The 23,828-nt window shown below is 41.8% G+C and overlaps 1 protein-coding gene across 2 annotated transcripts in view; it reads left to right on the forward strand.

The window, feature by feature from the left end:
- The window catches only part of MDN1 (midasin AAA ATPase 1), a 185,073-nt gene that overhangs the window by 19,928 nt on the left and 141,317 nt on the right, over positions 1-23,828 (forward strand). For both annotated transcript variants that reach the window (XM_073022587.1, XM_038002256.2), the window contains exons 6-13: positions 1,871-2,113; positions 2,361-2,492; positions 8,079-8,182; positions 10,941-11,055; positions 15,132-15,325; positions 16,750-16,831; positions 20,988-21,083; positions 22,949-23,061. In XM_073022587.1, the coding sequence (XP_072878688.1) occupies positions 1,871-2,113; positions 2,361-2,492; positions 8,079-8,182; positions 10,941-11,055; positions 15,132-15,325; positions 16,750-16,831; positions 20,988-21,083; positions 22,949-23,061 (1,079 nt within the window). The remainder of the gene's footprint in view (positions 1-1,870; positions 2,114-2,360; positions 2,493-8,078; positions 8,183-10,940; positions 11,056-15,131; positions 15,326-16,749; positions 16,832-20,987; positions 21,084-22,948; positions 23,062-23,828) is intronic.

Below are 23,828 nucleotides of genomic sequence, written 5' to 3' on the forward strand. Positions count from 1 at the left end.
AGGAAAGTTCAAGAGCTTCCAGCTCTGAATTTCTTTTAGTCCTCACGTGTTTTTAGGTAACCAGCTATATTTGAGAACTTACTACCCCTTAAAAGTTATAAATCATTCCCCTTTTCCCCCTATGTATATTGGATGCATTGTTTTTATTTAAAAAGTATAAAAATTTTGATACAACATTTACCATGTTAACATTTTTAACTTTACACATTAGTTCACGTTGTTATTTAACCAGTCTCTAGAAAAATTTTTTAGTTTTTTGAGATGGGGTCTCACTCTGTTGCCCAGGCTGGACTGCAGTGCTGTGATTGTAGCTCACTGTTTAACTTCAAACTCCTAGGCTCAAGGGGTTCTCCCACCTCAGCCTCCTGAGTAGCTGGGACTACAGGTGTGTGCCAGCATGCCTGGCTAATTTTTAAATTTTTTGTAGCAACAGAGTCTCACTATGTTGTCCAGGCTAGTCTTGAACTCCTAGTCTCAAGCCATCCTCCCTCCTCAGCCTCCCAAAGTGCTGGAATTACAGGTGTAAGCCAGCCACCACATCTGACTGAGAATGTTTTCGTCTTGCAAAGCTGAAATTCTTTCTCATTAAACTTACTGGGTGCATTTTAATATTCTTTTTTACTTTTTGTTACAGAAAATGTCACACATATTCCAAAGTAGAAAGAATGGTATAGTGAATACCCGCGGACCTGATGGACCTGGGTATTCAATAATTATCAGTTACCTTTCATTTATATTTTTGCATGACTTCCTCACATTATGTTACTTAGAAGCAAATACCAGGCATCATACTATTTTATGTGAAAATATTTCAGTTATATACTGAATACACACACACACACACACACACACACAGATATATATCTCTCTCTAAAGGAAACAAAAAATAACCCTGGTACTGTTGTTATAACTAAAAAAAAAAAAAAGAAAAAATTATAAGATATCCTCTCAGTGTCTATATTTCCCTGATTGTCTCCTAAATGTATTGTGTGTATTTGTGATCTCAGATGGGAAATCCTAGAATATGGAGAAAGAAAGAAAAGAAAATCCAACAGTAATAGATGAAGTTTGCACTTCCCCACCTTTGTGCATCAGCTTTTTTGGCTACTTAAACTTTGGAAGACTTTCTTACATTTGCCAACAAATTCTGCTTCCCTACTTCCCACGGCATCCCTTACCCCCAATAAAATGGAAAGGAAAAAATCAGATCCTTGCTTTATTTTTATTTTTATTTATTTGTTTTTTTTGAGACTGAGTTTCGCTTTTGTTGCCCAGCTGGAGTGCAGTGGCACGATCTTGGCCCTCTGCAACCTCTGCCTTCTGGGTTCAAGCGATTCTCCAGCCTCAGCTTCCCGGGTAGCTGGGATTACAGGCATATGCCACCATGTCCAGCTAATGTTTTTGTATTTTTAGTGGAGACGGGATTTCGCCACATTGGCCAGGCTGATCTCGAACTCCTGACTTCAGGTGATCCACTTGCCTTGGCTTCACAAAGTACTGGGATTATAGGCGTGAGCTACTACACCTGGCCCCTTGCTTTATTTTTAAAAATAAAATTTGTTTATTTTTAGAGTCGGGGTCTCTTTGTGTCACCCAGGCTGGAGTGCAGTGGTGTGATCATGGCTTACTATCCTTGAACTCCTGGGATGAAATGATACTGCCACCTCAGCACTTCAGTAGCTGAGACTGGGCATGGGCCACCATGCCGAAGAGATCTTTAGATGACATACCTGTTGTTATTATAGTTTTGGTACTACTAATTTGCTTACAGAGGTTTGTGTAAGGTTAGTAGAAGGCTTACTGTAGAAATTAACTTGTGTTCCTTGGGGGAAGAACTCTTCTTGACATGGCTTTTGTCTTGCCTCTTTAGGGTGATAATAGGAGTTCTTCACGTGAACAGGAGCTGGCACTTAGGTCTTATGTGCTGGTTGAATCTGTCTGCAAAAATCTTCAGACCCTGGCTATGGCGGTTGCTTCTCAGAATGCTGTGTTGTTGGAAGGACCAATAGGATGCGGCAAAACTTCCTTAGTTGAATATTTAGCCGCAATGACAGGTAGAACGAAGCCTCCTCAGCTTCTCAAAGTCCAGCTTGGAGATCAGACTGACAGTAAGGTAATAAGGAAATGTTAAGTTTTGGTGGCTTGTCATGCTTGTAAATATTTGCATTAAAATATTGCTTTTACTAAGGGAATATAAGAATAGTTATTGGTCTTGCTTATAACTGTTGGGGCCAACCTACGTAAACCTCAAGTGCCTACTTACTTATACCTACATATAGAAGATTAACAGTTAATCAAAGGATGTAGCATTGCCACTACAGGTATGGTTTTTCAGTAATAACTTTATCTTCTTTCTGCAGATGCTTTTGGGGATGTATCGTTGCACAGATGTTCCTGGAGAGTTTGTGTGGCAGCCTGGCACCCTGACACAGGCAGCCACAATGGGCCACTGGATCCTTCTGGAGGATATTGACTATGCCCCCTTAGACGTGGTATGTCGTCTCAGGAAATTCATTGTCCCTTAATGTATTTTCCTGTCTTGGAAAAGCATTTTGTTAATAGTGATTCTGGTTGTTGATTTAAACAGAAATGTATTTGATTAGACATACTATGTTGCAGGTACTTCATGGTTATTTACCTGATCTGATTTGTGGTCCTGAATTACTTGACTGGTTTCTTTTTTGATAGAGAATCTATAAAATTTTGGTTGTGCTGTTTCCTATAGTAGTTGAACATGTGACCAGTTTCACAGTAGTATTTTGCTCCTCTAATTGAATATGAGATCAACTTTTTCCAAGAATAGGTCTGGTTTGGAACATCTCAGCCATGTTACAGGTACATCGAGAACTTTCAGATCCTGCGTCTTAGCTGTGGTAGCTGCAGAGCAGTGGGCTGAGGACAAGTGAAGGATGAGATGATGTAATAAGACTGTGCTTGCCTTTGTTTCATTAAGAAAAATATGCTGGATGTATTTTTTGGTTTGTAAAAAGACCACTTCTACATGTATGAAATTAGCCATTGAGACAATCCATGAGACCTTTGTATTCTGAAAAGTGACAAAAAATGTGTTGCAGGATGAAATATTCTTCCTTTGGACAGATTTTTCCTGAGATTGGTTTTACTTTTCTTTTCTTTTCTTTTCTTTTTCTGAGACAGAGTCTCGCTCTGTCGCCCAGGCTGGAGTGCAGTGGTGCAGTCTCCACTCACTGCAGGCTCCGCCTCCCGGGTTCACGCCATTCTCCTGCCTCAGCCTCCCATGTAGCTGGGACTACAGGCACCTGCCACTGTGCCCGGCTAATTTTTGTATTTTTAGTAGAGACGGGGTTTCACCGTGTTAGCCAGGATGGTCTCGATCTCCTGACCTCATGATCCACCTGTCTCGGCCTCCCAAAGTGCTGGGATTACAGGTGTGAGCCACCGCGCCCGGCGGTTTTAATTTTCTTTTTTCTTTTTCTTTTTTATGTGAGACAGAGACTTGGTCTGTCGGCCAGGCTGGAGTGCAGTAGCACGATCTCGGCTCACTGCAACCTCCGTCTTCCGGGCTCAAACAATTCTCCTGCCTCCTCAGCCTCCCAGGTAGCTGGGATTACATGCATGTTCCTCCATGGCCAGCTAATTTTTGTATTTTTAGTAGAGACGGTTTCACCATGTTGGCCAGACTGGTCATGAACTCCTGATTTAAGGTAATCCGCCCGCCTCGGCCTCCCAAACTGCTGGGATTACAGGTGTGAGCCACCGCGCCTGGCCGGTTTTAATTTTCTTTTAAGGTGAACCCACTCAAATTAACTGTGTATGGACTTTTCTGTCTTGGATATGAGAGAACGAGAGAGAGAGAGAGAGAGAGTGTGTGTGTGTGTGTGTGTGTTTGTGTTTAGGGAGAGATGAAGGGGAAGGAATAGCTGAAAATAAGTGTGTATGTTATATCAGTGTTTTAGAGTATAATGAGGTAAAGATGTTCTGGGTATATTGGCCCAGATAGGGCCTCACAGTTTGATCACTGTGTCCTGGTGTGTTAATGTTCACTTCTACAGGGCTGGAAACTCAGTTTTAAGAAGCCCAGAGCCAAGGCTAACTCCTACCAATGAGACTTAAAAATAAAACTGAGATGTAAACTACAGGGCAGTTGAAAAATATTTGTTGAGCTTTTTTCCTTTTTAGTGCCCTTCGTCTTGGGCAGTTTTTTTCAGATACCAGGTTATCTGGGAAGTCATTAGGTTTACTTATTTTTATTTTTATTATTATTTTTAATTATTATTATTCTTTTTGAGACAGAGTCTTGCTCTTCTCGCCCAGCCTGGAGTGCAGTGGTGCGATCTTGGCTCACTGCAGCCTCTGCCTCTTGGTTTCAAGCATTCCTCCCGCCTCAACCTCCCCAGTAGCTGGAATTACAATATGTGCCACCATGCCCGGTATTTCTTTTAGTAGAGACGAGGTTTTACCATGTTGTCCCGGCTGGTCTCAAAATCCCTGACCCCAAGTGATCTGCCTGCCTTGGCCTCTTAAAGTGCTAGGATTAACAGGCGTGAGCCACCATGCTCGGCCAATTTTTATTTTTGTCTTTTGAGACAGAGTCTCCCTCTGTCACCCAGGTTGGAATGCAGTGGTGTGACCTTGGCTCATTGCAACCTCTGTGTCCTGGGTTCAAGTGATTCTCGTGCCTCAGCCTCCCAAGTAGCTGGGTTTACAGGCACACACCATCACGCCTGGCTAATTTTTGTATTTTTTTGTAGCGATGGCGTTTCACCATGTTGGCCAGGCTGGTTTCCATCTCCTGACCTCAAGTGATCTGCTGCCTCTGCCTCTCAGAGTGCTGGGATTACAGGCATGAGCCACTGAGTCAGGCTGTCAGTAGGTTTATGGATGTCTGTGCACATTGTGCAGATTTTTCAGATGCTTTTACTGTTTTGTTTTTTCCAGAACTTCTCAGCTCATAGATGACCCATTATCATTTTAAAGTAGCTTTTACAGACCTCATTCAGGATAATTTTCTTTAGATTCAAGTTTTGGAGTATGTTGGAGTTGCTCTTATATTATTTTGGGCTTCTCTTTCAGCTTCTAGCCATGTATAAAATAATGATGCTTAAAAAAATTGTGTCTGATATTTTAGAACCCTCTTCTTTGCCTCTCTGCTCTTCTCACTTTTTTTTCTTTTGTTTTGAAACTTCTATAAACTCACAACTCCTGGATCCATATGTCTAGTCTACACTTTGGTTTTTTTTGTTGTTGTTATTTAGTTTTTATTTCATAACCATAAACCTAACTCTGCTATCCAATGAGATGTAGAGGGGAATAAGAAAATGTGGAACCCAGAGAACTGCAGTGAGAGCACAAAGATTATAGCCTACTGCAAGCAAATGGAGTGGAGGATGCTCTTATAGGCTATAGAAGGAATGGTTAAGAGAAGACACAATTTTTTTTTTTTTGAGATGGAATCTCGTTGGAGTGCAGTGGCGCGATCTCAGCTCACCACAGCCTCTTCCTCCCGGGCTCAGGCTTCAGCCTCCCAAGTAGCTGGGACTACAGGTGTGTGCTGCCACACCCAGTTAATTTTTGTATTTTTAGTAGAGATGGAGTTTCACCTGTTGGCCAGGCTGGTCTTGAATGACTTACCCCCAGGTGATCTGCCCACCTCAGCCTCCCAAAATGCTGGCATTACAGGCGTGAGCTACCGCACCTGGCCCCACAGGTTAAATTTGTTAGAGTTGTCCCAGTCAGCAGTGGTGATCTTCTTGTTGGTCTTGCTATTCCTGGACCCAAAACGCTCCATGGCCTCCACAATATTCATGCCTTGTTTCACCTTGCTGAAGACCACATGCTTGCCATCCAACCACACAGTCTTGACTCTACAGATGAAATACTAGGAACCATTTGTGTAGGTTCCAGCATTTGCCATGGACAAGATGCCAGGGTCTTTATGCTTCAGGATGAAGTTCTTATAATGAGATTTTTCCCTGTAGATGGACTTGGGGCAGGTGCCATTATGGGGTGTGACATCACCACCCTGACACTTAAACCCTGGAATAATTCTGTGAAAGCAGGAACCCTTATAACCAAATCCTTTCTCTCCATTGCTTAGCATGAAAGTTCTTGCTGTCTTTCAAAACTTGTCTGCAAACAGCTCGAAGGAAATGTGGCCCAAGGGCTCATCCTCATGGTGATATTGAAGAACATAGTGGGGTGGACTGTGTCTAGTGGCAGGGGGGCTCCAGGGGTGGCAGTGTCTGCAAAGTGGGCTAGTCCACATTCTTTTTTTTTTTTTTTTTTTTTTTTTTTTTTTTTTTTTTTTTTTGAGACGGAGTCTCGCTCTGTCTCCCGGGCTGGAGTGCAGTGGCGCGATCTCGGCTCACTGCAAGCTCCGCCTCCTGGGCCCACGCCATTCTCCTGCCTCAGCCTCCCGAGTAGCTGGGACCACAGGTGCCCGCCACCACACTGGCTAATTTTTTGTATTTTTAGTAGAGACGGGGTTTCACCGTGTTAGCCAGGATGGTCTCGATCTCCTGACCTTGTGATCCGCCCGCCTCAGCCTCCCAAAGTGCTGGGATTACAGGCGTGAGCCACTGTGCCTGGCTAGTCCACATTCTTAAAATCTCTACTTACATGTCCATTGCCAGCACAAGTTCAAGATGTCCAAATTGGACTTTTTTTTTATTTTTAGAATTGCCTTTTCTTAAGCACAAAGAAAGAAAACCAGAAACAAAACCTATTATGGCAAAAAAATAAAAATAAATTGTTAGGGTCAAAACCCACTTTGCTGGCTGGGCGCGGTGGCTCACGCCTGTAATCCCAGCACTTTGGAAGGCTGAGGTGGGCGGATCACTTGAGGTCAGGAGTTCGAGACCAGCCTGGTCAACATGGTGAAACCTTGTCTCTACCAAAAAAAGAAAAAAAATACAAATATTCGCCAGGCATGGTGGCACATGCTTGTAATCCCAGCAACTTGGGAGGCTGAGGTGGGAGGATTGCTTGAACCCGAGAGTCAGAGGTTGCAGTGAGCTGAGATCACACCACTGCACTTCAGCCTGGGCCACAGAGTGAGACTCCATCTCAAGACAAACAAAAACCCCACCACTTTGTAGTGGGCAAAAGAAAACGAAGGGAACACCTTTTCTTCCACAAGTAACCACTCTTAAACCCTAGACACCTCTTCCTCCTCTCTCGTTCAGTTGGTCTCCGTGTCGTTTATTGCCTTTTCCTTACCTCTTTATTTGTTCTTATCCCATTGTCTTAGTACTGGCTTATTTTAACTACCTATCTGTCTTGCCTTTGTTATCTGAATAGTGTCTTTTTTGACCATTTTTCCTCCAGGCTAGCTCCTTTCCAAATTGCTACACAGTTGATTTTCTAAAATAAAAAATGGAATTATTTCTTTTCTTTTCAGCCTAAAAGCCTCTCGATAACACTTATGCAAAAGTTCAAAGCCCTTAGCTCAGCACGGGAAGCCTTTTATTACTTATCTCTAAGACTTACATCTTTCTGCTGCTTCTTATGCACATTCTACCCTAAACAAAACAGAATTCTTGTGCCATGACTTTTAGGCTTATCAATTTTTAAAAAATGCACGTGCATACTTCTGCCTGAAGTGTACGTACCATTTCTCTTTCACCAAACCTGGTTAATTTCTGCTCATTCTTCTTTAAAGATTCAGCAAATGTCACTACCTCTGGGAAGACTTCACTGCCCTGCTTCTAAATCATTCTGTTCTGATTCAGAACCCCCTCTATCTTTATATATGACTTTGTATACTGCTGGGGTACACTGATTGTGCTGTGTGGGAATTTGCATGCCTTCCCTCTCCCATCAGCCTCTAGGCTCTAAAGCCTTGGTCCTGTCTGTATTCTTATGTCTTCTTGTGTCTTGCTTGGCTGTGATCCACAGGAGGCACTTGTGAATGTCGAGTGTATAAATTGTGCTGGAGTGTAGGTGAGTCAGATGTTCCCGCTTGCATATTGACTCCAGTTTGGACTATGAGAGCTGAAGTTTCCTCTAAGGGTCTGTCTGTCATTTTGAGAGAGGGTTGTTTTGTTTTGATTACTTCTGTCTTAATAGCTTTACTTTATCAGTGCGGTTATCTGATTTAGGTTTCTGTGCTGATCCCTCTCTTGGAGAATGGAGATCTCTTGATTCCTGGCCAAGGTGACTCTCTGAAAGTGGCACCTGGATTTCAGTTTTTTGCAACCAGGAGGTATGTACTAGTAACCTTTCTGTTTTCACTCTGGAGCCACTTACTCATAAGTCTGCATGCTGAGCCAGAAGTCTGCTGAGCCAGAAGTCCTGTAATAGAGTTCTTTGGGTCTACTTCGAGCAAGGTTAGTTGGAAGTGGTAACAGGTCTAACCTTCTCATTCCTGATTATTTTTAATGAAGATAATTTGTAAACTAAGAGGTGCCCCCCCCAACTTAAAAATAAGTAACCATTTTAAAACACCTCACCTTATTTCATGTTTTAAAAAATAATCAGAGGTGAGATTATTGTCAGATAGCCCAGGTTTTGAGTCCTGACACTGGTACTTAGTACCTATGTATACCTTGTCTGGTTATGATGGGGTTAATAATACCATCTTCAAATGGTGGCTGTAAAGAATAAGTGAAATGACTCCTACTAAAGACCTGTCACATTAAATGCCCAGTTAATGGCTAACCATGATGGTGATAATGATAGGTAGATTTCAGGCAATTGAAAAATTAATTGGCTATAAGCATGAACAAAGGCAAGAAAACCGAGCATGCTTAGTATATATTCCTGCCTACATTTTAAAATTGCCTTAAGGCAGTAGTTTATTTCTTACTGCTAGTCTCTACCTGCACAGCTTCTTCAATGTCTTTAAATGCCCATGAGTGAAACTAACATCATTCTATAGTTAATTGATTATATTAGTGTTTACCTCAGTTAAACATTCACTTCTATATGGAGTGTGGAGCTAACCCGGTATTACTCAAGGAATACTTTCCTAGACCCAATTACTCTTTTTTTTTTCTTGAAATGGGGTCTCACTGTGTTGCCCAAGCTGTTCTTGAACTTCAGTGCTCAGGCAGTCTTCCCAGCATAGCCTCACAAGTAGCTGAAACTACAGGCACATGCCTCTGTGCCCAGCTAACCCTGTTACTTTTTTTTTTTTTTTTTTTTTTTTTGAGATGGAGTCTTGTTCTGTCGCCCAGGCTGGAGTGCAGTGGTGTGATCTTGGCTCACTGCAACCTCTGCCTCCTGGGTTCAAGCAATTCTCCTACCTCAGCCTCCCAAGTAGTTGGGATTACAGGCACTTGCCACCACACCCGGCTCATTTTTGTATTTTTAGTAGAGATGGGGTTTCACCATGTTGACCATGCTGGTCTCGATCTCCTGACTTCATGATCTGCTTCCTTGGCCTCCCAAAGTGCTGGGATTACAGGCGTGAGCCACCGTGCCCAGCCCAATCCTGTTACCTTTGTTTTAAACATTTATTTCATTTTTAGAGACAGTGTTTTGCTTTGTACCCAGGCTGGAATGCAGTGGCTTAATCATATCTTACTGTAACCACAAACTCCTGGGCTCAAGTGATCCTCCTGCCTCAGCCTCTTGAGTAGCTAGGAGTACAGGTGTGCACCACCATGCCTGGCTAAAAACTTTTTTTTTTTTTTTTAAGAGATAGGATCTTGCTGCATTTCCCAGGCTGGTGTTGAACTCCTGGACTCAAGCAGTCCTTCCACTGTGGCCTTCTAAGTGTTGTTACGACAGGCATGAGCCACTGTACCTGGCACTGTTAGTTTTGATAGACCTTGATTTTTAATTTTATTTAATTAATTTTTTTTGAGACCGAGTCTCATTCTGTTGCCCAGGCTATAGTGTAGTGGCATGATTTGGCTCACTGCAACCTCTACCTCCCAGATTCAAGCGATTCTTGTGCCTCAGTCTCCCAGGTAGCTGGGACTACAGGCGCACGCCACGATGCCTAATTGTTGTGTTTCTAGTAGAGACGGGGTTTTTGACATGTTGCCCAGGCTGGTCTCAAACTTCTGGCCTCAAGCAATCCATCTGCCTCAGCCTCTGAAAGTGCTGGGATTACAGGTGTAAGCCACCACGCCCATCTTATTTTATGGTTTTTTTTTTTTTTTTTTTTTTTTTAGAGATGAGGCCTTCATTTGTTGCCCAGGCTGGTCTCGAACTCCTGGGCTCAAACGATCTTGCTTTGACCTCCCAAAGTTCTGGAACTGCTGACATGAGCCACTGAGCTTAGCTGACCTTAATTTTATTTATAGAGACAGTGAAGTTCTTCCTTGGTAGATTCAAACACTTCCCAGAAAGACCTGGGACATCGTGGAAAGATGTTAGACAAACTTTTGATCTGATAAACTTGAATTCAATTTTCAGTTCTGCCATTTTCAGTTACAGCTGAGTATATAAGGGCCATTCTTTCCTTCTCTTCCATTTATGTCAGAAGAAAAGAATGGCATCTTCCTCTCAGGACAGTTGTGAGAACTAAGTGGCTTATGCATAAGCATGTACCTTCCCCAGAGTGTATGTTTAATGTATATTCCTTCTCTACTTTTTTGTCTTCTGGAAATTTTTAATGGTTTTAAGTACTGTAGCTTTTAGTAACAAGTAGTGAACTTAATGCTATGAGTCTTAGATTATGCTTTCTCTTTTCTGAAGGTATTTATGTCTTAAGGAAGAGGAACCTGTCATTGAAATAAAAACATTTACCTTGTAGAATTATTTGCAGTGATTTGAAAATACTTGATTAAAGCACTATCAGTGCTTCTTAGGAGAAGAGCCAAACATGGGTTAACTATCAGCCTTTCATTTGTCATCTGCCCTGTAAGCCCAACAGTGTAGTATCTGGAAACAGAAGGGATTATGAATATTTTTCCTATGTGAGACAGTGTACGGCAAGTAATATCCAGAGGTGCAATTCAGGATTAAAATTTGGAATTTTGTGTGACTGTGTTTTTTATTTTGAAACATAGACTCTTGAGCTGTGGAGGAAATTGGTATCGACCGCTAAACAGTCATGCTACTTTGCTAGACAAATATTGGACCAAAATTCACCTGGATAACCTGGATAAGCGAGAACTGAATGAGGTATGTGGGTCTTAGAAAGTATCAATGCTGGCCGGGCACGGTGGCTCCCTCCTGTAATCCCAGCACTTTGGGAGGCCGAGGTGGGCAGATCACAAGGTCAGGAGATAGAGATCATCCTGGCTAACACGGTGAAACCCCCTCTGTACTAAAAATACAAAAAATTAGCCGAGTGTGGTGGCAGTCGCCTGTAGTCCTAGCTACTGGGGAGGCTGAGGCAGGAGAATGGCGTGAACCCAGGAGGCAGAGCTTGCAGTGAGCTGAGATAGCGCCACTGCATGCCAGCCTGGGCTACAGAGTGAGACTCCGTCTCAAAAAAAAAAAAAAAAAAAATCAATGCTTTTCTTTTTTACGTGAAAAGTTCCAAACTTGCATGAAACAGGAAATAGTATAATAAACCGCCTTAGAAGATGTCAGTGGTTTTCTTTTTTACATGAAAAGGGAAATAGTGTAATAAATCACCAGAATACTCATCAACCTAAATTTTACAGTCTGTGTGCTAGTATTTTACTATATTTGCTGTATCTATTATTTTTTTCTGTGCTAATATATTTGAAAGCAAACTCCCAGCATACATCTCTAAAAATTTAACATTTTTATATATAACCACAATAACATTATTATACACAATAAAATGAACAGTAATTCCTCAGTATCATTGAATTCTTAGATTATATTCAGATTTTCCTAGTTGTCTCCACAGGATCATTTTACTAAGTTGATTTGAGGTCATATCTTTCACACTTAACTTAATGGACATTTTGACCTAGGAATTAATGAGAATTGAGGTAAATCACTTTATAGGTTTTCTACATTGATTCCGTTTCTAGTATTGTAGTTATCCTAGATCAGTAAGAAGTATACTACACTTGACTGTGCTCACGCCCTACTTCCCTTGTATGTCTCACTTGGAAGATTTCCCTTCCCCAATGCTTTATCTAGGAGAGTGGCAGACAAAGCATTGTCAGTGGTCATGCAGACATGGAAGAGATGCTTTTCCCTTTCTTGATGTAGGTATATAGGTAAATATGTGTTACCAAACAAACTTCTTTTTTTTTTTTTTTTTTTTTTTTGGATACTGAGTTTCGCTCTTGTTGCCAAGGCTGGAGTGCAGTGGCGTGACCTTGGCTCACTGCAACCTCCGCCTCCTGGGTTCAGGCAATTCTCATGCCTCAGCCTCCCAAGTAGCTGGGATTACAGGTGCCCACCACACCCTTGGCTATTTTCTTTTATATTTTTAGTATAGATGGGGTTTCACTGTGCTGGCCAGGCTGGTCTCAAACACCTGACCTCAGGTGACCTGCCTGCCTCAGCCTCCTAAAGTGTTGGCATTATAGGTGTGAGCCACTGTGCCTGGCCACAAACTTCAAATATTTTCCTACCTTTTCTTTTTTTTTTTTTTAAAGACAGTCTTTCTCTGTCTCCCAGAACAGTGCTCTGTGGCATGATCTTGGCTTGCTGCAACCTCCACCTCCCAGATTCAAGTGATTCTCCTGCCTCAGCCTCACAAGTAGCTGGGGCTACAGGCGTGTGCCACTACTGGGGGAACTGCCCCCAATATTTCAACATAGGTTCTTTCTATTTTCCATAAGGGTTGGCCAACTCAGCAATAAAGAGAAAGAGTACAAAGAGAGGAATTTTACAGCTGGGCTGCCAGGGGTGGCATCAAATATCTGTAGGACCGTGATGCCCACCTGAGCCTTAAACCAGCAAGTTTTTTATTAAGGGTTTCAAAAGGGTAGGGAGTGTAAGAACAGGGAGTAGGTACAAAGATCACATGCATCAAAGGGCAAAAAGCAGAACTACTAATAAGGGTCCAACAAAGATCACAAGGCAAAGGGCAAAAGCAGAACTACTGATAAGGGTCTATGTTCAGTAGTGCATGTATTGTCTTGATAAACATCTTAACAGAAAACAGGGTTTAAGAGCAGAGAACCAGTCCGACCATAAATTTACCAGGGAGGAGTTTTTTCCCCACCCTAGTAAGCCTGAGGTTACTGCAGGGGACCAGGGTATGTCTCAACCCTTATCTCAACTGCATAGGACAGACATACCCAGAGCTGTTTATAGACCTCCCCCAAGGAATGCATTCCTTTCCCAGGGTATTAATATTAATATTCCCTTCTAGGAAGATAATTTAGTGATATCTTCCCTACTGGCACGTCCGTTTATAGGCTCTCTGCAAGGAGAAAAATATGGCTCTTTTTGCCCGACCCCACAGGCAGTCACACCTTATAGTTGTCTGTCCTTGTTCCCTAAAAATTGCTGTTATTCTGTTCTTTTTCAAGGTGCACTGATTTCATATTGTTCAAACACACATTTTACAATCAATTTGTAAAGTTAACACAATTATGACAGTGGTCCTGAGGTGATGTATATCCTCAGCTTACGAAGATAACAGGATTAACAGATTAAAGATAGACATAAGAAATTATAAAAGTATTATTTGGGAACTGATAAATGTCCATGAAATCTTCACAATTTATGTTCCTCTGCCGTGGCTCCAGCCAGTCCCTCCATTCAGGGTCCCTGACTTCCCACAACATGCTGCCACGCCCAGCTAATTTTTTTATTTTTAGTAGAGACAGGGTTTCACCATGTTGACTGGGATGGTCTTGATCTCTTGACCTCGTGATCCACTGACCTCGGCCTCCTAAAGTGCTGGGATTACAGGCATGAGCCCCCACACCCAGCTTAACTGATTTTATATCTTACTTTTTTTTTGAGAGAAGGTCTTACTCTATCACCCAGGCTAGAGTGCAGTGATGCACTGCACTGGTGCTCTGCAGTGGTGCTGAGCTCACTGCAGCCTCAACCTCTCAGGCTTAGGTGATCTTCCCACCTCAGCCTGCCAAGTAGCTGGGATTGACTACAGATGTGTGCCACCCTACCCAGCAAATTTTTTGTAGAGACGGGTTTTCACCATGTTGCCCAGGCTTATCTCAACTCTTGGACTCAGGCAATCTGTCCACATCAGCCTCCCGAAGTGCTGGGATTACAGGTGTGATCCACTGTACCCTGCTCCTTTTACATGCTTTTCATGGAGAAATTATGTAATGAACCTTACCAGAGCTGTGTTTGAAATTAAATAGTAATTTAAGAATTCTTTAATGAATAAATTCCTTGGAGTTGGTTGCATATATTTTGGTTACTTGGAGAACCTTTTAACATGACTTCTACCCCTGAAACTGTGTTATAGATGGTGAGATTGCCAGATAACTGAGTTCTGGGTAGGAAGAAAATCATGATGTTTGAGTGAGGTAGGTGGGTGGGAGCGGGAGTGGGTAAGGAGAAGTTCTTATTTTTGGTAAAGTTGACACATTTCTTTCATTCATTCATTCATTCATTCATTCATTCATTCATTCTTTCATTTATTTGAGATGGAATCTCACTCTGTCGCACAGGCTGGAGTGCAGTGGCGCGATCTTGGCTCACTGCAAGCTCTGCCTCCCAGGTTCACGCCATTCTCCTGCTTCAGCCTCCTGAGTAGCTGGGTGCCTGCCACCATGTCCGGCTAATTTTTTGTGTTTTTTTGTATTTTCAGTAGAGACAGGGTTTCACCATGTTAGCCAGGATGGTCTAGATCTCCTGACCTCGTGATCTGCCTGCCTTGGCCTCCCAAAGTGCTGGGATTACAGGCGTGAGCTACCGTGCCCGGCCTATTTTTATTTTTTATTTATTTACTTTTTCTGAGACAGGGTCTTACTCTGTCACCTAGGCATGATCACTGCTCACTGCAGCTTTGACCTCCCAGTCTCAGATGATCCTCCCTACTCAGCCTCCTGAGTACCTGGGACTACAGGCACACGCTACCATGCCCAGCTAACGTTTGTATTTTTTGTAGGGACGAGGTTTCACCATGTTGCCCAGGTTGATCTCAAACTCCTGAATTCAAGCAATTCTTCTGCCTTGGCTTCTCAAAGTGTTGGGATTACAAGTGTGAGCTACCGTCCCCAGTGAACAAATTTCATAGAGGACTCCATTTTTTGGCTGACTAGTTTCGGCAGTAGTTTGTGTGCTTTTAAAAATTACTGTGCTGGCTGCTAAATTTTCTTTTTTTTTTTTTCCCCCTCTGACAGGTTCTTCAGAGCAGATATCCTAGTCTATTGGCAGTGGTTGATCACCTGCTTGACATTTATATCCAACTTACTGGAGAGAAACATCACTCTTGGAGTGATAGTTCTGTTGGATGTGAACAGGCATCTGAAGAAGTTTCAGAAGCCAGAAGAGAAAACAAAAGACCAACCCTTGAGGGAAGAGAATTATCTTTAAGGTACTGGACTAAACAATTTTTTCTTTTCTTTTTCTTTTTTTTTTTTTTTTTTGTGAGACTAGAGTCCCACTCTGTGCAGTGGCGCAGTCTCGGCTTGCTCCAACCTCTGCCTCCTAGGTTCAAAGTTCTTACCAGCTAGAAGGAAATGGTCAGATTTTGAAATTACAGGTTGCTTCATGGTGTCAGATCCCTTTTTCAGATTTATAATTAACGACTGGGAAGGCTTGATTAGGGTAATGTTTTTAACTTTAAAAAATAACTTTTAAAGGCCGGGCGCGGTGGCTCAAGCCTGTAATCCCAGCACTTTGGGAGGCCGAGACGGGCGGATCACGAGGTCAGGAGATCGAGACCATCCTGGCTAACACGGTGAAACCCCGTCTCTACTAAAAAAAAAACACAAAAAACTAGCCGGGCGAGGTGGCGGGCGCCTGTAGTCCCCGCTACTCGGGAGGCTGAGGCAGGAGAATGGCGTAAACCCGGGAGGCGGAGCTTGCAGTGAGCTGAGATCCGGCCACTGCACTCCAGCCCGGGCGACAGAGCAAGACTCCGTCTCAAAAAAAAAATAAAAAAATAAAAAAATAAAAAATAACTTTTAAAGACAAACTTGTGAATGGCTCCTAATAGAATTCTTTCACCAAATGCCCTTTTCTGACACTTGGAGTCTTAAATAAGTCTTGGATTTTGCTCTCTATGACTTCTGTGCCGTTCTCTGTTCTCAGTGGTTGACTTTCCCCTTTGAGAAGTGAGAATTAGAAATGGACATCTCCTCAGGCTGGACGCGGTGGCTCATGCCTGTAATCCCAACACTTTGGGAGGCCGAGGTGGGCAGATCACAAGATCAGGAGTTCAAGACCATCCTGGCCAACATGGTGAAACCCCGTCTCTACTAAAAAAAAAAAAAAAAAAAAAAAAAAAAAAAAAAAATTAACTGGGAGCGGTGGCAGACGCCTGTAATCCCAGTTACTCGGGAGGCTGAGGCAGAGAATTGCTCGAACCTGGGCAGAGGTTGCTGTGAGCCGAGATTGTACCACTGCACTCCAGCCTAGGCAACAGAGTAAGACTGTCTCAAAAAAAAAAAAAAAAAAAAAAAAAACTCCTCATTCTGATCTCATTTGGTTGCTCCCCTCATTTCCTGCTACCTTGTCTGGCATGGAAGGCAGAGTAATGATTTGATAGGTCACTTCCTGGATTGGGTGAAGATTGGGAACTCTTTGTTTTGCTTTTAAATTTTACACACAAATACAAAGAGGGGAAGGATTGGGATCCCTTAATTACTGGTTGCTCAAATACTTTTTATCTAAGCATTGTCAGAAGAAAAAAGAGAGTTGTCAGGTAAGCCCAGACTTAAGTGGGTCAATAAATTCTGATGCCTCTGATGTCTTTGACCTGTGGTCTTTTCGTTTTTTCTTTTCTTTTTTTTAAAGGGATCTGCTGAATTGGTGTAATAGGATTGCCCATAGCTTTGACAGTTCATCTTTATCAGCATCGTTAAATATTTTTCAAGAGGTAAGATATAGTTTTCCAGTCTTTTTTCTTTTGATTCTGTAAGGCTGTTGACTTCCATTGTTATTTTCTGTCTTTTGATTGCCATCAGACTTTTTTCTTTTTTCCAAGTATGGTTTTTTTTTTTTTTTTTTTTTTTAAATTTTTATTTTTTTGAGACGAAGTCTCGCTCTTGTTCCCCAGGCTGGAGTGCAATGGCGCGATCTCGGCTCACTACAACCTCTGCCTCCTGAGTTCCAGCGATTCTCCTGCCTCAGCCTCCCAAGTGGCTGGGATTACAGGCACCTGCCACCACGCCTGGCTGATTTTTGTATTTTTAGTAGAGATGGGGTTTCACCATGTTGGCCAGGCTGGTGTTGAGCTCCTGACCTCAAGTGATCTACCGGCCTCGGCCTCCCAAAGTGCTGGGATTACAGGTGTGAGCCACTGTGCCTGGCCTGGTTTGTTATTCTTAGTTAAAACTCAACTAAAGTGGCATTAAAGCTAATTGAATGTAATACGTGTTTTATGGTTTTTGAAACAAATTATTATTAATTTCAAAAGAAGTATAGTTTGATATAGAGTAAAACAGATAGTGAAATTAAAGTAAAATGAAAGAAACTCCCGGGTAATAATAAAGCAATATTTGTTCCTATATGTAATTTCTTAGTCTGTTTGATAAATTTGTATCTGTCCAATCCCTCTACTTTTTTCTCAGTAGGGCTGCTTGATGTTGCTTGACTGAACCTCTTTGTAAGACACCATAAATCCAGGATGGGTTTCTAATGAGGGTGGTGGACTCTTCTGACTAATGCATCTGGGGTCCATTGTTAGTATCTCTGATGGGAGCATGTATGTGCACAGGACTTAACCATTCTAGTGGATATTATTACAGAAGACCAAATCATAGTGGTAAGGTGGAATAAGAACAAAAGGAGTTGGATATTCTTTTAGAAGTAACTCTTTTAAACTATAGTATATACGGTAACCAGAATAATTGTTCTCTTCTACTCTAAAATATATTTCTACTGAATTTGAGACCAGCCTTTTCAAATCAGTAGTGTATATTCTTTTGAGAACTGGCAAATTGTTTTTGTCCAGCTCTTTTCCCTGCTTATTCCATCCAGACCAAATACCTTTATCAAATATCAGCTCTACTATAATTTATGTTACAGTTAATTTAACAACTCCACCTATATTTTCACATTAGACCTAAGTTGTGACTTCTCTAAGGACATTGAGAACTTTTTTTTTCCTCCAAAATATTTACAATCAAATTTGTTCAGAGGAAGATTGCTTTTGGGGACTACTGTTAGCCCTCCGTTTCTGTGAGCTCTGCATCTGTGGAGTCAACCAAACTTGGATCTAAAATATTCCATTCCTGTCCCTAAGGTGGACAGTAAAAAGTAAATAAATAAATAAATAAATAAATATTTCAGGAAAGAAATGATGATTGTATTGAACGTGTGCAGACTTTTTTTCCTTGGGATTATTCCCTGGACAATACAGTGTAATAACTATATAGCATTTGCATTGTATTAGGTATTGAAAATAATCTAAAGATTTAAATAAAATAAAGAGGGTGTGAATAGGTTAAATGCAGATTCTATGCCTTTAAAATTGTGGGGGTTTTTTTTGCTTATTTTTCTACATACTGACATGGGCCCTATGCCTTTTTTTTTTTTGTTTTTTTTTTTTTGAGATGGAGTCTTGCTTTGTTGCCCAGGCTGGAGTGCAGTGGCCAGATCTCGGCTCACTGCAAGCTCCGCCTCCCGGGTTCACGCCATTCTCCTGCCTCAGCCTCCCGAGTAGCTGGGACTACAGGCGTCCACCACCTCGCCCGGCTAGTTTTTTGTATTTTTTAGTAGAGACGGGGTTTCACCGTGTTAGCCAGGATGGTCTTGATCTCCTGACCTCGTGATCCACCCGTCTCTGCCTCCCAAAGTGCTGGGATTACAGGCTTGAGCCACCGCGCCCGGCCTTTTTGTTTGTTTTTTGAGACGGAGTCTCACTCTGTCACCCAGGCTGGAGTGCAGTGGCGACATCTGGGCTCACTGCAAGCTCCACCTCCCGGGTTCCTGCCATTCTCCTACCTCAGCCTTCCCAGTAGCTGGGACTACAGGTGCCCACCACCATGCCTGGCTGATTTCTTTTTTGTATTTTTAGTAGAGATGGGGTTTCACCGTGTTAGCCAGGATGATGTCAATCTCCTGACCTTGTGATCTGCCCACCTTGACCTCCTAAAGTGCTGGGATTACAGCCGTGAGCTGCTGCGCCTGGTTACCCTATGCCATTTTATATAAGTGATTTGAGCATCTTCAGATTTTGGTTTCTGTGAGAGGTCCTGGAACCAATCCCCCAGGAATACGTAGGGACAACTGTATTATAATAGTAAATCCTATATTTTTAATATTGATGTTCATAACTTTAGATTTCTGGGTATAAGTTTTCCTGCTTATTACTAAATGTTAGGGTTGCCATTATTTGAGTCTTTTGGCATCTTGTAAACTGACTTTACTTAAAATTACGGCTTTAAAATATATTTTAATTTTGAAAGGACTAGATTCTTGTTAAAAAACAATAGAAAAGATGATGGAAGAAACTTTACTAACTCTACCTCTGAGACAAAAGCCATTTGCAGTATTTGGGGCCTGTTTTCTCTTTTTTATCAGTTGAGGCAATGCTGTATATTAAGTGTTGTATTCTGAGTATTTCAACTGTCAGAACAAAAATATAAAATACTTTTAAAAAGGAAGAAAAGAAAATAGATCAGATTGTAACTGCTCAATGGGTTCACCTTGCCCACTGCCTAGACAGAGAAAATTTATCATGACGGGAATTGCAATAGAGTAATTCACGCAGCACCCACTGTATGGGAGACCAGTTTTATTATTACTCAAAGCAGTCTTCTAGAGAGCTTGATGAATGCTAGGCTAGCCATATAGGAAATGGAGTTGTTACTCAAATCAATCTCCCTGATAACTCAGAAGCTAGGGTTTTTATGGATAATTTGCTGGACAGGATACTAGGGAATGGGTGCTGTGATTGGTTGGGGATGAACTCATAGGGATGTGGAAAGTGGTCTTGTATACTGAGTCTGCTTCTGGGTGAGGTGACTGAGTCAGGTGGGGTTAGTTGCCAGAATGCAAAAATCTGAAAATCACCTCAAAAGGCCAATTTTAGTTTTTGTGATAGTGGTGTTATCTATAGGAGCAGTTGGGGAAGCCACAAATCTTGTGACCTCTGGCCATGTGACTCCTGAGCAGTAAGGGATTATAGAAACTATACCTACATTTTAACAGAATTAAGGTCCCTCCCATAATCCTAATCCTAATCTTGTGGTCTTTCATTGCGAGTATTTGGTCCCTGAGCAAAGAGGGGATTAGTTTTAGGGAGGGACTATTATCATCCTTGCTTCCAAGTTAAACTATAAACTAAATTCCTACCACCGTTAGCTTGTCCTATGCCTGGGAATGAGTGAAGATGGCCAGCCTGTGAGGCTTAGAAGTAAGATGGAGTCAGCCATGTTAGATTGCTGTAGTAATCTTTGCAAAGGTAGTTTCAATTCCACACTCGTGGTGTCCTTTACCTTATTTTACCTCTCTTATTTTCTGTAAATAGAAAATACAGAAAATGGTTGATGAATTCAAGTTTAACATTTTTGGGGTACAATCCATTTTTGGTGGTATTTTATGTTTCATTACGTCAGAAGACATAACTGGTTGGCTCACTGGTAGTTGCTAAGACTGAGTACTAGGTTAAGATAATGACCATGAGGTGTTGCACACCTAATGTTTCTCTTACGGTTAGAAAGCAGTCTTTTGATGTTACCTCAGCACTATATGAGTCAGTTCTCCTTGAAACACATACCCAGTGGTCAACACTAATTGCTCTTCTTTGCCTGAAGCTAGGATTTGCAAAGTGGGGTGTTTTGTTGGGTGCTTTTTTTTATTTTGCGAGTATTTCAGAAGTCAATTATTTATATTTGTTGATGTCCTATCTTGCCGTTATGGTCAGGTCCTGAGTCCTGGGTTGGTTCCTTATTTGCACTGTCTTCATTTTTAGAGAAATATTCCTGCTGGATTTTGTGCTTCTCCCTCTTGTGGCCAGGAAAATGATGCTCTGTGATTAACGTATTATTTTAAAAATCAGTCAGCATTTACCTTGGTTATTTTGATAGGCTCTAGACTGTTTCACAGCAATGCTTTCTGAGCATACAAGCAAACTGAAAATGGCGGAAGTTATTGGAAGCAAATTGAACATTTCTAGAAAAAAGGTATGTGTGCTGTTTTTTTACTTTCCTGTTGAAAGGAGGCTAGGATTTTTTGCTTGCTTGCTTGCTGGTCTCTAGTCCTTAGTTGGAACAGCTTTTGCAGTGGTGCCTCTTTTGTAAAAGTTGGCGCTTTTATTACAGCCTCTTGTGGGCATACAACTCCCAAATGGCGTGAGTGCAATGGCACAACCTTGGCTCACCGCAACCTCCACCTCCTGGGTTCAAGCGATTCTCCTGCCTCAGCCTCCCAAGTAGCTGGGATTACAGGCATGTGCCACCACACCCAGCTAATTTTGTATTTTTAGTAGAGATGGGGTTTCTCCATGATGGTCAGGCTGGTCTGGAACTCGTGACCTCAGGTGATCCAACCAGCCTCTGCCTCCCGAAGTGCTGGGATTACAGGCGTGAGCCACTGTGCCCGGCCATGTTCCACATTCTTAAAGGGAGCTTCCTCATGTCTTGTATCTTCTTCAATGTTTTAGTGAGCATTTATTTTATTTTGTAGGTAATAGACTCAGGACTGTATCTATGTTTTAGTAATACCTTTGTCTATAACTTAATGCACAGAGTTTTTCCATCTTTTTTATTATTTTCCCTTATTAGAAAAGTTGGCAAGAGACCGAGTGTGGTGGCTCACACCTGTAATCCCAGGACTTTGGGAGGCGGAGGTGGGTGGATCACTTGAGGTTGGGAGTTTGAGACCAGCCTGGCCAACGTTGTGAAACCCTGTCTCTACTAAAAACATACAGTGAATTATCTGGGTGTGGAGGCACATGCCTGTATTCCCAGCTACTCGGGAGGCTGAAGCGGGAGAATCGCTTGAACCCCGAAGGCAGAGGTTGCAGTGAGCCAAGATTGTGCCACTGCACTCCAACTTGGGCGACAGATCCAGACTCCTTCTCCAATGAAAACCAACCAACCAAACAAAAAATGTTGAAGAGTAGTACCAGTGAATACCTGGATACTCACTACTTAGTTTCATTGTTGACATTGTTAATATTTTGCCATTCTTGTTTTATGTCATACGTATTTTGGGAGGAGGGATCCTTTCAGCAGTGGCATTGGTGTCTGGAAAAAATGTCTGGGCTCATCTTGAAGCAGATGTCTGACATTCTCATATGAATGGTGACTCTAAAAGATCTTATGTCAGGAATTTTACAATAGTAGAGATTTTTATAAGGCTTCTGAAATAGTTGGGATGGTTTTGACTGGAGGTCATAAAACGTCCTACTGAAAGGGACTTAAATGATACATATATTAATCGTAAGGAAGAAGAATGAAAACACCGTGAATATTCATTCCACCAATATTCATCTTCTTTTGTTGTAGAAGGTCTCACTTTTCCAAGAGCACTTTGCTTCTTTTACTCCTGCCCCAAACCTGAACAAAATCTGTGTTCTTTGGAGAAGAGAAGAATGGCTATTAGGTAGACATCCAGGAGCATCTGCCACAGCTCTTTTTGCTTTGGCTGTAGTCAGATGTACCATGATTTCCTACATTATGTTAGAAATTTAAAGCAGAGGAGCGCATAGCTAGAGAAAGATTTGTCTGATTTTTTTTTTTTCTTACCTTTTAGGTGTAGACTTACTGTTCACTTTATCGGATATATCAGTGTGTTCACTCCATGTATAGGTAGGGCTTATCTGAAAAGTACCATTTTCGGGAATGATAAATGTTTTGAAAACACAGTATTAGAAGTTTGGAAAATGAAAAAAAAAATTTCTTTATGAAAAGCCAACTCAACTATCTGGGAAGTAGAGAATGATTCTTTGTAGACTGCTAATTTGAGGGCCAAAATAAGCCTCTGGATGAGGAAATACTCAAAAAGCGTGTGGATTTTTACTCAGGTAAAATCTTATCTCCCACAGGCTGAATTCTTTTGTCAGCTTTATAAACCAGAAATTGTGATCAATGAGCTAGATTTGCAAGTGGGTCGAGTGCGGCTTCTACGGAAACAAAGTGAGGCTGTTCACATGCAGAGGTAAGTAGGGCTCTAAACTAAGCTGCCAACTGTGGGGTTTGCAGAAACTTGATAGAAGGTCTGGCTCAGCCTCTTCTCTTTGTGCAAAACACATGTCTGAACTGTGATATCTGTAGTACACTATATAGGAAGGAGCAGTGTTTTCCCAAAGTATGTTCTGTGAAATTAGATATTAATAGGTGAAAGAGGCAATGAAAGTCATTAAAGACTTGGCACTACCAAAGATGAATTATTGATTTTATTCACTGCAGTGTATTTAGTGAAGTAAGCCTCAGTTGGAAGTCAGGCTTATGTCTAACATCAGTCTTTAAATTCCTGGAAGGCTGGGGTTATATAAGATTCTGAGATCGAAGTAACTTTAAATACTTATTACATGTCTGACTGTGTACTAAGTGCTTTACATATTTTCTCATGTAGTGGTTGTAATAATCCTGTGAATTAATATGTTAGTGTCCTAGGGCTGCCATAACAAATTACCATAAACTTGGTGGTTTTAAACAATAGACATTATTCTTTCGCAGTCCTGGAGGCTGGAAGTGTAAAATCAAGGTTTCGATGGGGCCATGCTCCTCCCCTCTGAAGGCTCTAGGGGAGAATGCTTTCTTGCCTCTTCCTGATTTCTTTCTTTCTTTTCTTTTTTTGTTTTTGAGACAGAGTCTCACTGGGTTGCCCAGGCTGGAGTACGGCGGTACATGTTGGTTCACAGCAACCTGTGGCTCCCTGGTTCAAGCAATTCTCGTGCCTCAGCCTCCTGAATAGCTGGGATT

The sequence above is a fragment of the Chlorocebus sabaeus genome, chromosome 13, assembly GCF_047675955.1.
Source record: "Chlorocebus sabaeus isolate Y175 chromosome 13, mChlSab1.0.hap1, whole genome shotgun sequence".
NCBI classification, from domain to species: domain Eukaryota; kingdom Metazoa; phylum Chordata; class Mammalia; order Primates; family Cercopithecidae; genus Chlorocebus; species Chlorocebus sabaeus.